Source organism: Gigantopelta aegis, chromosome 10 (assembly GCF_016097555.1).
Source record: "Gigantopelta aegis isolate Gae_Host chromosome 10, Gae_host_genome, whole genome shotgun sequence".
In the NCBI taxonomy this organism is placed as follows: domain Eukaryota; kingdom Metazoa; phylum Mollusca; class Gastropoda; order Neomphalida; family Peltospiridae; genus Gigantopelta; species Gigantopelta aegis.
Genome location: NC_054708.1, coordinates 44207606 through 44220968, shown reverse-complemented (window position 1 = coordinate 44220968; position 13363 = coordinate 44207606). Strand labels below are relative to the sequence as shown.

At 35.9% G+C, this 13363-nt stretch overlaps 1 protein-coding gene across 12 annotated transcripts in view; it reads right to left on the bottom strand.

The window, feature by feature from the left end:
• Positions 1-5758: 5758 nt before the first annotated feature.
• The window catches only part of LOC121384060 (dedicator of cytokinesis protein 1-like), a 101564-nt gene continuing 93959 nt past the window's right edge, over positions 5759-13363 (bottom strand). For all 12 annotated transcript variants that reach the window (XM_041514259.1, XM_041514263.1, XM_041514269.1 and 9 more), the window contains 3 exons: positions 11552-11696; positions 10803-10945; positions 5759-9077 (listed from right to left, as the gene is read on the bottom strand). In XM_041514259.1, the coding sequence (XP_041370193.1) occupies positions 8961-9077; positions 10803-10945; positions 11552-11696 (405 nt within the window). In that variant the 3' untranslated portion in view covers positions 5759-8960. The remainder of the gene's footprint in view (positions 9078-10802; positions 10946-11551; positions 11697-13363) is intronic.

Below are 13363 nucleotides of genomic sequence, written 5' to 3'. Positions count from 1 at the left end.
GATAGGGAGCGGCGTATGGCAAGACCATGAAAATCACCAAAAGCACGTGCAAAAGCATGATTTGGATGAAGTCGGGTGTACAACTCGTACGACATTGTAGTGTTACCTGTTACAGAACACAATCCGATGCGTTATTTGGTAAAACTTTAATTGCCATTATGCCACGCTTGACCGAAGTTGAGAGGGGTCAAGCAATTTCACAGCTCATACAAGGTCATATGCAAAGACAAGTTGCCGTGCAATTTGGTGTGAATGTTCGAACCATACGTTGTGATACGTTTATGGGTTATGAGAAGGGTTGCCGACCGTCCCCAGTCCAGGTGCCCACGTGTAATGTCACGCCAAGAGGACCAAGCAATCAGGCTTGCGCATTTGCGCGATCGTCACCTTACTGCCACCGAAACTGCTCGCAACATCATAGGCACAATCGTCTCATCCACCCCAAAACTGTAAGGAATCAGCTGAGAGAGGCCAATCTCGTTGCACGTCGTTCCTACGTTGGTCTCCCTCTGACACCATTAAGTTGACAACATCGGATGAATTGGCTGCATGCACATGCACCGGGAAGGTTCCACATGATTCAATGGAGGCGTGTACTGTTCACGGATGAATCAAGGTTCGCACTTTTCCGGTCGGACGGGCGACATCGCGTGTATTGACGTCATTGGGGGAGATCTGCTGACGCTTGCGTTGATGAGAGGGACAGATTTGAGGGTGGCTCAGTAATGGTCTGGGGTGGAATTTCCCATGGGTTGAAAACGCCTTTGGTGGTCATCGCTGGGAACCGGACAGCCGTCCGATACAGGGATGAGATCCTGCAGCCTCACCCCATGCCCTTTGTCCAGCAAAACAGCCCGACATTGCAACAAGACAACAAGACCCAGTCTGTCCCCCATCGAGCACTTGTGGGATCAGTTGGACAGGAGTGAGGAATCGTCCAAACCCACCCATCACCCTTGCCCAGCTCAGAGATGCCTTGGTAGACGAATGGAATAACATTTCAATGAGGAGTGTGAATGCCTTGATGAATTCCATGACCAGGAGGGTCAGGGTAGCTACACAGGCACAGGGTGGTCACACACGGTACTAGTGAGACTTAGTGGACTCGTACACAGACTAACGAGAATTAAATGACATGTGACGGATACTAATGAATTGTTTCCATGAGTGTTTGATTTCAATTATAGGGGGGTACCCTCATTTGCAATCGGATTATGTTGCCATTTTCTTTCACATTTCAATAAAAAAAATTGACCAGATTATCATTAGTGTCCATCCTTCATAGATATGTAGTACAATTGTACATATTGTGTCATACAATTTGACCTGCTGACTTTAAAACTGACCAGACATTTCTTTTTCCTTTCAGTATGTATGGATTGTGTTGATGATCAACAGCCCGTGTACTAGTTATATGGCAATTACAAATTTACAATGTCTATAGATAAACGATCTCTTTTTTTTGAAGCCATTAATTTTTGGGGGTTTTGTCACATACTTCAGGAAAGGAAAGGGATGTTTCACATATCGGCATACAATTTAAAACCGATATTTTCACACTTGGTCTAGAGAAATGGGCTAAGATGTTTTTTTACTACCGGTAGTCTTTGGTATCCTGGTTGGAATGGGAAAAAAACACCAGGTCCACTGATGGGACCATTGAAATAGAAGCTGGCTGTAACTGAGGAGGTTACATCTTGCACATCTCTGTCGGACCAATAACAGGCTCATGCTTTGGACTAGACTCAAAATTCCTCTATGACATCATATGCATACTTTTTTTCTTCCAACCAGTGCTCCACAACTGGACAAAGGTCATGGTATGTGGTATATAAAAGATCCCTTGCTGTATTAGTAAAAATACAGCGGGTTTCCTCTGATGACAGAGTCAGAATTACCAAATGTTTGACATCCAATAGCCGATGATTAATTAATCAATGTGCTCTACTGGTGTCCTTAAACAAAACAAAAAACTCGCCTGCACACAATCCGAGTAGCACTGCTATGGTGTTAAAAGTGACTCTACATGGAGCACAAAGTGGACTTGAAAATACCATAATGGATACACAAAGGGCAATCAGTTGACATCTTTCTTTATTTTCCTGGAAAGAATATATTACTATTTTGTAGCAGTCAGTTTTTACCTTAACATTTCTCTTGTACTCTAATTACATTAGTATGTGAAATATATAACATGATCAAAAACACTCATACAAGATATTTTATTATTTAATCATGACAGAGAAAAACTTATTTAATATTGTAAAAAAACAAAAAACTTGGAGAATACATTCAGGTCCTCCATTGAGTAGATACGGCAAGTAATAATACAAAGTAAAATACTACTGATATCAAAATTTAAGTGGGTCGAAAGACATTCTGCCCAGCATATTTTTAAGATAAAAATCATTTACACAGTCGTTATTTTGTACAAAATATGTATGAATAGTACATAAAATACAATTAAGAAAAACAAATCTGGGTTAAACATACAGATTCACCTTTAAAAAAACTGAAGAAAACATATAACAAGAAAAATTAATGCATTCCAAACTGAAATGATGCCAAATGAATATTTTCAAAGTGATAACAGGTCCTTCCAAGTTAACAAGGCAACATGTATTTGCATTCGTTTGACAATTAAAACTTTTGCACAAATAAAAATGGATAATTTAAAATATTCTAAGACTTTAAAACCTAAAAATTCCAGAACATATATAATTATCAAATTGTGCCAATGTGATAACCTTTGCATCAAAATTGAAATAAATCTTGAAGGTTTTTTTCATAAACACTATTGTGCAGAAATTCATCCGAGCATATATTTTGAAGAAGTACACATGTAGCTACAAAAAAAAAGAAAAAAAAGGCCAGGCCAGGCAAAAAACGTAACACATTTACTTTAGTTCCAGTATCTGCATTCAGTCACATGATCGTAAGAAATGCCACAATATCAAGAAATTTACTTCCAAATATATTGAAGAAAGAGGTACATAAATAATACAGGCTATAAAATGATAAAATGTACATGATAAATAAAATTGAAAGCAAACAAACTGGACAAAAAGAGATGCATTCAATTCAGAATCCCTGGATTTTGAAACCAAATGATCAGTGCACACACACAAGTCAACAGACCACGCATCAAGAGTTTGTGGTGTTGCAAGTGTGCGAGAGACTCGAACCACACCACAAAATATTGCTCGACTGTGGTGTAGCCGGTAGCCATGGGCAATGCTCATAAATTGATTCTATCTCCTGTGGCAAAGAGGCCATTCAGACACAGGTAAAAGTTACAGGTCACCAAAATCATAAAATAGCAGATCATTCAGATGAAAAAATGGCCAAACTTTAAGATATATTTCACCACAATTTCATTTTAGATCTTTAATTTTTTTTTAAACTGAGGTCCATTATTGTTAGAAATGCATGACAATTATCATATGATATTTTTTTTAATATATGGAACAGTAGATCTTTAAGAGGTGCATTATTGTTGGAAATCACTGGCAATTATCATATGATTTTTTTTTTTTTTTTTATACGGGATAGTGGATAACAGTGTATGTGGTTTACGGAAGTGCTTTTGTGTGTGCGTCAAAACTGTGGTAAGCCACAACAGCACTGTTATCATGACATCTGTTGCATGGCTTGACGACCATCTTTGCACCGGCCTTAATAAGATGAATACTGAAGGCTTTGTTAAATATTTTTTACATAGACAACTAAAAATTATACTACAAAATATGGTGCATTAACAACATATTATTTCTGACTAGAAAGAAATTCAGATTAAACTATATACATGAGGCAACCAATTATAAATACACATCTTCAACAAATTAAACTACAGTAGAATCTCACTGGCTCGAACATGGAATGATTGGACATACTGCTATGCTTGAACTAAGAACAAGGTCCACAATTTTGGTTTAAGGTAAACCCTTTAATTCTACATTGAAGGAAGGAAATATTTTATTTAACGATGCACTCAACACAATTTATTTACGGTTATATGGCGTCCGACATATGGTTAAGGACCACACAGACATTGAGAGAGGAAACCCGCTGTCGCCACTTAATGGGCTACTCTTTTCAATTAGCAGCAAGGGATCTTTCATATGTGCCATCCCACAGACAGAATAGCACATACCATGGCTTTTGTTACACCAGTTGTGGAGAACTGGCTGGAACGTGAAATAGCCCAATGGGTCCACCAACAGGGATCGATCCTAGACAGTTCTGCATTGAAGGTCGAACAACACATGGATTGAGTACTAGCTTTCTCTTACACAATTATGTCAGTCAGTGTAATAAATATTTCATTTGAAATGGTGATGCATTCAATTTGAAGTAGCCACTGTGGCTAATTTGTGATACTGACAGCACAAAACCCGAGTGTCACTTATTACAAATACACCTGTATATACAAGTAAGTGTAATGAATTACAGCCTGTACAAATTGGGAATCATTGTCTAGTGTCAATTGAACACGTCTCAAGATGTTTTAGCAACGTTACTCTCTTCACAACTGAACAATCACCAATCATCATTGCCCTTGGACCATGATACCACCGAATGAAAGGCAAACAACAATGAATGCCGTACACTGTTTTAGCAAATGTGTTCATAACATCTGATGTTGCTGCAGTTGGCAATAACATAGACATAAATGCATCTGATGTAATGATTGGACAAGGGAAAGCAAGAATTTTGCCTCTGTGATACGTGTGCAAATTATATATAATTCAATAAAATCAAAACAAGTTTTAAATAATCATTTTGTTTGGTTCTGTATATATAGCAGTGCAATGCCAAAAACATTTTGGTTTGTTTTAAAAACAAATAAATATACTTTGATTTTAAATCATTAAGCAATAATTTCAAAATCAGGGGTGGGAATTGGTAAACTGTAAAAAAGAGGAAATCTAGAGTGGTCCTGGAAATTCTTGAAATCCTAGGCTAAAATCTGTGCCATCTGACAGTTTGGAGGAAAGGACATTGAAATGCAAGGAAACGCAATGTTCCATGAGAGAAAAACAGCTGATCCGAGGAGGATTTCCACCCCTGTAAATTACAAAAGGTCATGGACACTCCTTTAGGTGACCAAATGCTTGGTTCAAACTAGTCAATGGATCAAAATAAATTTGGTGCCTCAACGGTGTTCAAGCCAATGAAATTTTAGTCCAATCTTTATATATATGTATAAAGTAATATGGCACAAACTGAAACAATTCCAGTTCAAACAAAATGGAGTAACATAAAAAAATCATCAGGTTTTAGTAAATATAATCTCATCTCAAAATTTGATACATTCTTTAGTTATACTTATGAAAATCTAGTTATCTAACACAATTACGGGAAGACCAAAGATTATACTATGGGAAGTACTCGATTGTAAATGTTTTTATGGTGCAGAAGTTTTACATTAAATATGGTACAAACAAAAATCAACATTTGCATCAAAAAGCAAACCAATGTTATCAAAGAAAGAAAGAAAGAAATGTTTTATTTAATGATGCACTCAACACATTTTATTTACGGTTATATGGCGTCAGACATATGGTTAAGGACCACACAGATTTTGAGAGGAAACCCGCTGTCGCCACTACATGGGCTACTCTTCCGATTAGCAGCAAGGGATCTTTTATTTGCGATTCCCACAGGCAGGATAGCACAAACCATGGCCTTTCTTGAACCAGTTATGGATCACTGGTCGGTGCAAGTGGTTTACACCTACCCATTGAGCCTTGCGGAGCACTCACTCAGGGTTTGGAGTCGGTATCTGGATTAAAAATCCCATGCCTCGACTGGGATCCGAACCCAGTACCTACCAACCTGTAGACCGCTGGCCTGCCACGACGCCACCGAGGCCGGTGCAATATTATCAATAAAGAGATTAGAAAAATGCACTTATCTTGATAATTGTACCAGTATTGTTGCTATTTTATTAAGCTCTTAAGCATTTGAGATACATTGGCCACTGATTTACATAAAATCCATTTAATAATTCAAATTCAACATTACATATTTAAACAGTTGGGGGTTTTTCTTCAAAAAACAAGAAAAGAAAAAGAAAACAAAAGATCAATTCAAATTGGGTTTTGATTTTTCCAACTTATATAAGCTATAATAATAGTAGTAAAATACATAAGACTATAAAAAAAACTACATTTTTACAAGTTTAACATATATAATTCTAAACATCAAAAACATAACAATGTAAATGTTCCACTAGTAATGGATATGTGTGCTGAATGTTATGTGTAAAGAATAGCAAGATAAGCAACATAGCTCTATATAACAATAGTCTTTCGTTCAGAACACTGACATGAGTAATTCTCTTGTCCATGGCTTGTGTATTTTAATTTTCCTTTTTCAGTCGACAACTGACAAACAAACAAAAATGTCCATCTTGTAGCACTAAATACTAGGACAAAATGTGGCAGCTGTTTTGGCTCCATCGGGGCCTTTTATACATAAAAAATAGACACGTGCGTAGTAGCATACAAAAACATACCATATAAAATACCCATAAGGGCTCCAAATACGAATTGCTGCCAAGAGTCTCTATTTATTCTAAGTTCAACCCACATATCTTTTTCTGATAAAAGTTTTGTGTAATACTCTTTTTAGTCAAGAGGCCAAGTTTATGTCACTCAGTGAATAAAATGGTTACACAATGGCGTCCAATAATGTATAAAGTTATAAAATAGAGAATAAAAGATCTGAAATACAGTGTGCCTATATAAAATACTTAAAATGTCCATGAACAATATAGTTACAAAACTCTACGAGACCACATATTTTTGTTACATTTTTCAAAATGCCATCCACCTGGTTTTTTTTTCCGAAAGTGAAGTGTTCATGTTTAAAATAAAATCCTCCAAAACCCAGACATCCACTGTATCAAAATTGGATTTAAAAAAAACCCCATACAATCCAGGCAACATTATTTCAATGTTTGCACCCAGCTTAAATGAAGACCATGTGTGAAAGAATCATTAAGTATTTTACCTGTGAGGTAGCTACTGAGAGCAGACTTTGACTGTTCCATGTGCTTGATAAAGCCATCCCTAACCTGAACCAAGAGGGATGGCAGTATCAAAGAAAAGAATCATAGAACAGTGTTATATCTCAAAGAAAACTTTTTCTCTTTTCTTTTTGTTTTCCACGAGTGTGGGAGGGGCATATGCAAACCTTTCCCTCCCAACTGCAGGAGTCTTTTTTTAAAAATATATAATTATGGTCTGCTTTGGATATACCCCAGATGGACAAAAGTAATTTTGTCAATGAAAACTATTTACAAGAAACTGGGCTCATAGATTTGACGTTGGGCAAATGTATCAAACATTAAAGAAAATCTTTAAAAAAAATATTCTTCTTCACATTCATGCCAACCAAATTAAAAAGAAATGAGATATACAAGATGTCACATATCTATTTTGACACACAGTCGATATCAACATAGTCCACTGTCACATGAACATAGTCAATTGTCCTCTCCATATCAACATAGTTCACTGTCACATGAACATAGTCCATTGTCCCATCAACAGTCCATTGTCATATCAACATAGTTCATTGTCAGATCAACATTGTTCCACTGTCACACCAACATAGTCCATTGTCACATCAACATAGTTCATTATCAACATAGTTCATTGTTACATCAACATAGTCCATTGTCACATCAACATAGTTCATTGTCACATCAACATTGTTCCATTGTCGGATCAACATAGTTCATTGTCAGATCAACATAGTTCTTTGTCACATCAACATAGTCCATTGTCACATCAACATTATGTTACATAGTCCATTGTCACATCAACATACATTTACATTAGGGTGCAACAACTGACAAACAGTGATACAGTCAAAGAATAGCGAGTGTATATTAAAACACTTTGTGGGTATATATTAATATTTCCACATTAATTTTGGCACAGAAATTCTGTTTGGTATATTAACAAGCTCCATTATTGCATGCCATGTCCCAGTGTACAGTAGAAAGCTGTTGGGTGAATTTTACTTTATCAGTGTTGGAATGTATTAAATAATAATTTGCTCATTAAAAACTGAAACAGACTGATCAACACTAGAAATAAGTGACAGGGAGGTGCAATTATCAGCTTTCTACTCGACTTAAGTTCTGGCATGATGTACCATGTGATAAAATGTGTTGCTGTCATTTTAACATAATCCACAATGAATGATTTGTCATCAAGTGATTAATGTTATAACTCTATGTAATATGTTAACCATTCTCAACCTTATTTGGGAATCTACTACCATTGTGTATTCTTAACCTGTTGAATTTACTTACAGACAGCTCAACTGATCACTAGATTAAATTGTTTTTAATACTGGGGTGGGAATTGGTGAACTGTAAAAAAAAAGAGGAAATCTAGAGGGGTCCCGGAAATTCTTGAAACCCTAGGTTAAAATCTGTGCCATCTGACACATTTTAGAGGAAAGGATGATTAAAATGCGAGGAAACGCAATGTTCCATGAGAGGAAAACAGCTGATCTGAGGAGAATTCCCACCCCTGTTAATAGTTTACTGCAAACAAAGCTGCTCTTACAATTAAGCATGACGTGGACATAAAAAGGAAGGAAATATTTTATTTAACAACGCACTCAACACATTTCATTTACAGTTGTTTTTTTGTTGTTGTTTTTTTATGTCCATCCCACGACCCAACATCTGTCACCTATTTCAAAGACTGTGAATTAAAACACGGGGAGTGAAAATAACCCACCAGTTCATGCTGCATTAGTGAAGAATATTAATAAGCCAATAACAGAATATGTTAACAACAGTCCATCTCAGACAGGTGGTCAGTCAGTCCGACACTCGACCATGCGACATCGAGCAGCAATAGCACCAAGTCATGCACTCGTTTGGTGGCATGAAGCACACAACAGTCTTAGATCGTGGTAAGCTGGGGTGAGAGTCATTTAGGAGGAAGAGCTGGCTTCTCGGGCACAGGTGGTTTGTCAGGCACAAAAGATTTGCTAGGCAGCACAGGTGGCATGGCACCGTTCATGTCTTCAGGCAGTGCAGGTACAGGCTGTGAATCACAAAAAAAAAAACAGAAATGAAGAGAAGATGGATCAATTTAGTACTTTATTCAGTTTTAAGGTATTCTGTATGTATACTGAATGAAGTCTGTTATGTTTAACGACACCACTGGAGAACACTCATCGGCTATTGGATGTCAAACATTTGGTAACTATGACTAGTAGTCATCAGAGGAAACCTGCTACATTTTTCCTAATGCAACAAGGGATCTTTTATATGCACTTTCCCACAGACAGTAAAGCACATACCACAGCCTTTGTCCAGTGGTGGTGCACTGGTTGGGAGTATACTGAATGAAGCATGGTATTTCGGACACATGCCTCAGTTGTCTGTCATTTATTCAAGTTAAGTTATTTCTGTATGTATACTGAATGAGGCATGGAGTTTCGGACACACACCTCAGCTATCTGTCATTTATTCAGGTTAAGTTATTCTGTATATATACTGAATGAAGCATGGAGTTTCGGACACACACCTCAGCTATCTGGGTTGTCTGTCCAGAACAGGGGTTAATGCACTGATCATGTACTCACCTAATGAACCGTAAACTCTCTAGCTGCGGCACCCTCACAAATATTCTGCGCTCCCTTCTACTATCACTTGAATTTTAAAAATGTTCCCTAGGCAGGCCTATACGAACTGGTGTGGGCATGTCACCTTCATCCCAACCCGGATGAAAATGTACATGTATGTGTTTTTTGTAATATATATAAAGCTAAAAATCTGGCTTGTGCCCTGCCTCACGAGAAATTGTGCCCTCCCCTGTTGTTGTTCCTACAAGTCTGCTAGGGGGTCAGAGGTACTCGGGTTCGAAGGCCATGAGTACGACTGGTCTTCCAGGGAAGACAAATAAAAATACTACTGATTTTGCCATTACACCTTGTGCTTCCTCAATGGGCCTATTGGGCTTTTTCTTGTTCCAGCCAGTGCACTATGATTGGTATATCAAAAGCAATGGTATGTGCTATCCTGTCTCTGGGATGATGCATATAAAAGATCCCTTGATACTAATAAAACAATGTAGCAGGTTTCCTCTCTAAGCTATATGTTGGAATTACCAAATGTTTGACATCCAATAGCCGATGATTAATAAATCAATGTGCTCTAGTGGTGTTGTTAAACAAAACAAACTTTAACTTTTAAACACCTACTGATCATTACACACAGAGTTCACTACACCAAATTCTATGAATCAAGTTTGTAAACTGTTTTCCTTTCACCTATTTAAAGCATGAGGATATTAATACTTAATATTTACAAAAGTACACATACATGTGTGCTAGCTTATAATCAGAAACATAGAAAATGGGGTTTTAGTGATACAAGCTTCTAGAGATTAGGCATCACAATTGTTTTAATGGTCTATAGAAGAATGACTCCATACTGTGCTTTACGGTCTTTGAAAGTGCATGAAATAAACTACAGTACAAAAGCATTTACAGCAATTATTTTTGAACCACAATAACTTTTAACTAAAATGATAAGAAATACAAGAAGTAATAGCGTCACTTGTTTCCACTGCCCTATACAATATCCAGATAACAAACCAATGATAGTTAATGATAATTGTGTCCCGTTCTAGGCAACATCCAATTAAAACTGGAACATCCTCCTTTGTTCTTGACAAATTAAAAACCAAACCAAACAAACCAAATCCTGTTAATTTGTTGACAGACGAAAACTAGAAGTGGAAAAGCCTGCTGATTTTCCTAACCTTGTTCTTGTGGGTGTTGGCGGAGGATATCGACTTGCGGGGAACAGCAGGAATGATATCCGCTGAGATATTGGAGTAGTCGACACTGTGCTTTTCGGGCAATGGTGGAGGTTCGTCTGATGAAAAATCACCATCACTAGTATCTAAAATAAAATAATATATCAGTACTATATAACAATAAATCACTATCACTAGTATATAAAATAAAATAATATATCAATACAATATAACAATAAATCACTATCACTAGTATATAAAATAAAATAATATATCAATACAATATAACAATAAATCACTAGTATATAAAAAATATATATATATCAATACAATATAATGATAAATCACTATCACTACTATATAAAATTTTAAAAATAAATCAATACAATATAACGATAAATCACTAGTATCTAAAATTAAAAATCATATCAACACTATATAATGAAAAATCATTATCAATAGTACATGTATCTGAAATTAAAATATATCAACACATTGACTATACAATGATAAATCACTATCACTAATATCGGACATAAAACTACATCTAAATTACTTAATGAAAAGTAGTGTATGTTAAATACTCGGACCATTTTTGTGTTTTCTTAATACTTAGCCTGATCTGGTGAGGTCATGTGCCCCACTCCACCCCTCCCAACATACCTATAGACTGGTCCGAACATTCCAAGTCTTACTGATTATCTTCCATTGGATTAAATGTGGTTAACGTATGAGGTGAATATGTGACGTACCAGTCAAGGTGAGGCCGCTCTGGGTGGAAGTCAAACTGAGAGAACTGGTGCTCAGCAGCTGATCCGGTCGGAACTGGTTACTCGGAGGTCGACTGCTTTGACGTTTCTCAGTCGAGTCGGGTCGCGGAGGTCGTCTTGTTGTCAACTACAGAATACCACAAACAGTTACACATACATGTAGTATATACAGACAGTACTGTACACATAGTATATACAGACAGTATTGTACAGGTTTCAAATAGCCAATACTATACAAGTTTCTACTCTGTAAATAATGGCTAAATATCGACAATTTGTAAAAATAATATTACGTTTTATAATTATTTTATTAATGTTAATTTTAATTTTAATTTGTTGTACATGATCATATCTTATGGAGAGACATTTATAAATACTGGGTTTTTTAAAAACACTCAAAACATACGAAACAAATTTTGGAAACTGTCCTTCCTAGGAGATTAATACAATAGTAAAATTAGGTACATAAATTTATGATGATTAAGAAGAGTGTTTTCTGGCCTCTTGAGAATTTAGAATTTGCTTAACCCATGTATGGGCTACTCAAAAACTAATTTCTTTAATAATCATAATGTCATAAATTTAATGTATTCTGAGGCCCTTCAGGGCACAATATTTCACGAGAACCGTTGTACTGTTCACATGTCAGTTACGCAACTTTAAAATCATGTGAAAAGCCAATCGGTTATGTGGTGAACAAATTACGTCCTAAAATTATAAGTACATGTACCATATATATGTATCAGTAGTCAATTTGAAAATCGTAGTTCAAGTGTTTTTGGATTAGGTAGGTCTAACTCATTGGTTACGTGAATATAGTTCCCTGTTCTGTTACCTAATTAAAACTCAAGTGAACCAACTTCCGGTTACCTAAGATTTTTAAATATTGTCCCCTGCCCTTGTTTGTAAAAATAGAAACCAACAGTTGTTTAGAGACCACAAAGCCTTCCTAGGCCCAATGCATAAAGATAATACATTTTTCCAAGCAATAAAAAACATAGTTGTAGTTAAAACTCATAATTTTTTTTACATCATTAGAGTCTGAGTGATATACAATATTTATAGCACTGTCTACCTGGCACCATAAAGATAACAAAGAAATCTCATAACACTTCTAAAGTGATCCTGATACAATAATACTGGTTTTCCATATCTGAATACTAATTATTAATACTGTATTCAAAATAAGTATAAATTAAAAAAAACAAAAAAACAATTAAATTAAAAAAAAAAAAAAAAAAAAAAAAAATTTTTAATAAACAAATTTAGAATGTGTCATAAAATTGAACAAACTTAACATAAGCCAACTTAACATTTTAATTAAAATCTTATGGTACAAGATGCCTCAATGCTTAAGTGGCAAATTTTGAACAATGCAGGTACAAATATATTCCCTCCACTCACCTCTGTGATTATCCCACTTTACCCAGCCCTGTAGATTTGAGCAAGCAGAAAATTAAAGAAGCAATTTCAGCCCTGACTTACTACACCATGTTCCAGTTTATGAAGAATACAGGTGACTATATAGCACACTAGAATAGCCGAGAAGAAGAGATCTACACATCTATGGATATATATATGTATATAGGTGTTGTTATATACTAGTTAAAAGATTGTCACATGCAATCAGTTTTAGACCAGAATACATACATGTAATGTGCAAGACATGTGGTGTATGTAATAAGCAGAAATCCCTAATAGGGAAATCCTATTGGGAAGAATCCCAAACAAATACAGAGCTGGGTTAAGTCCGTAACCCATTACAGCAATCAAACACTAATAATGTAGATCTCT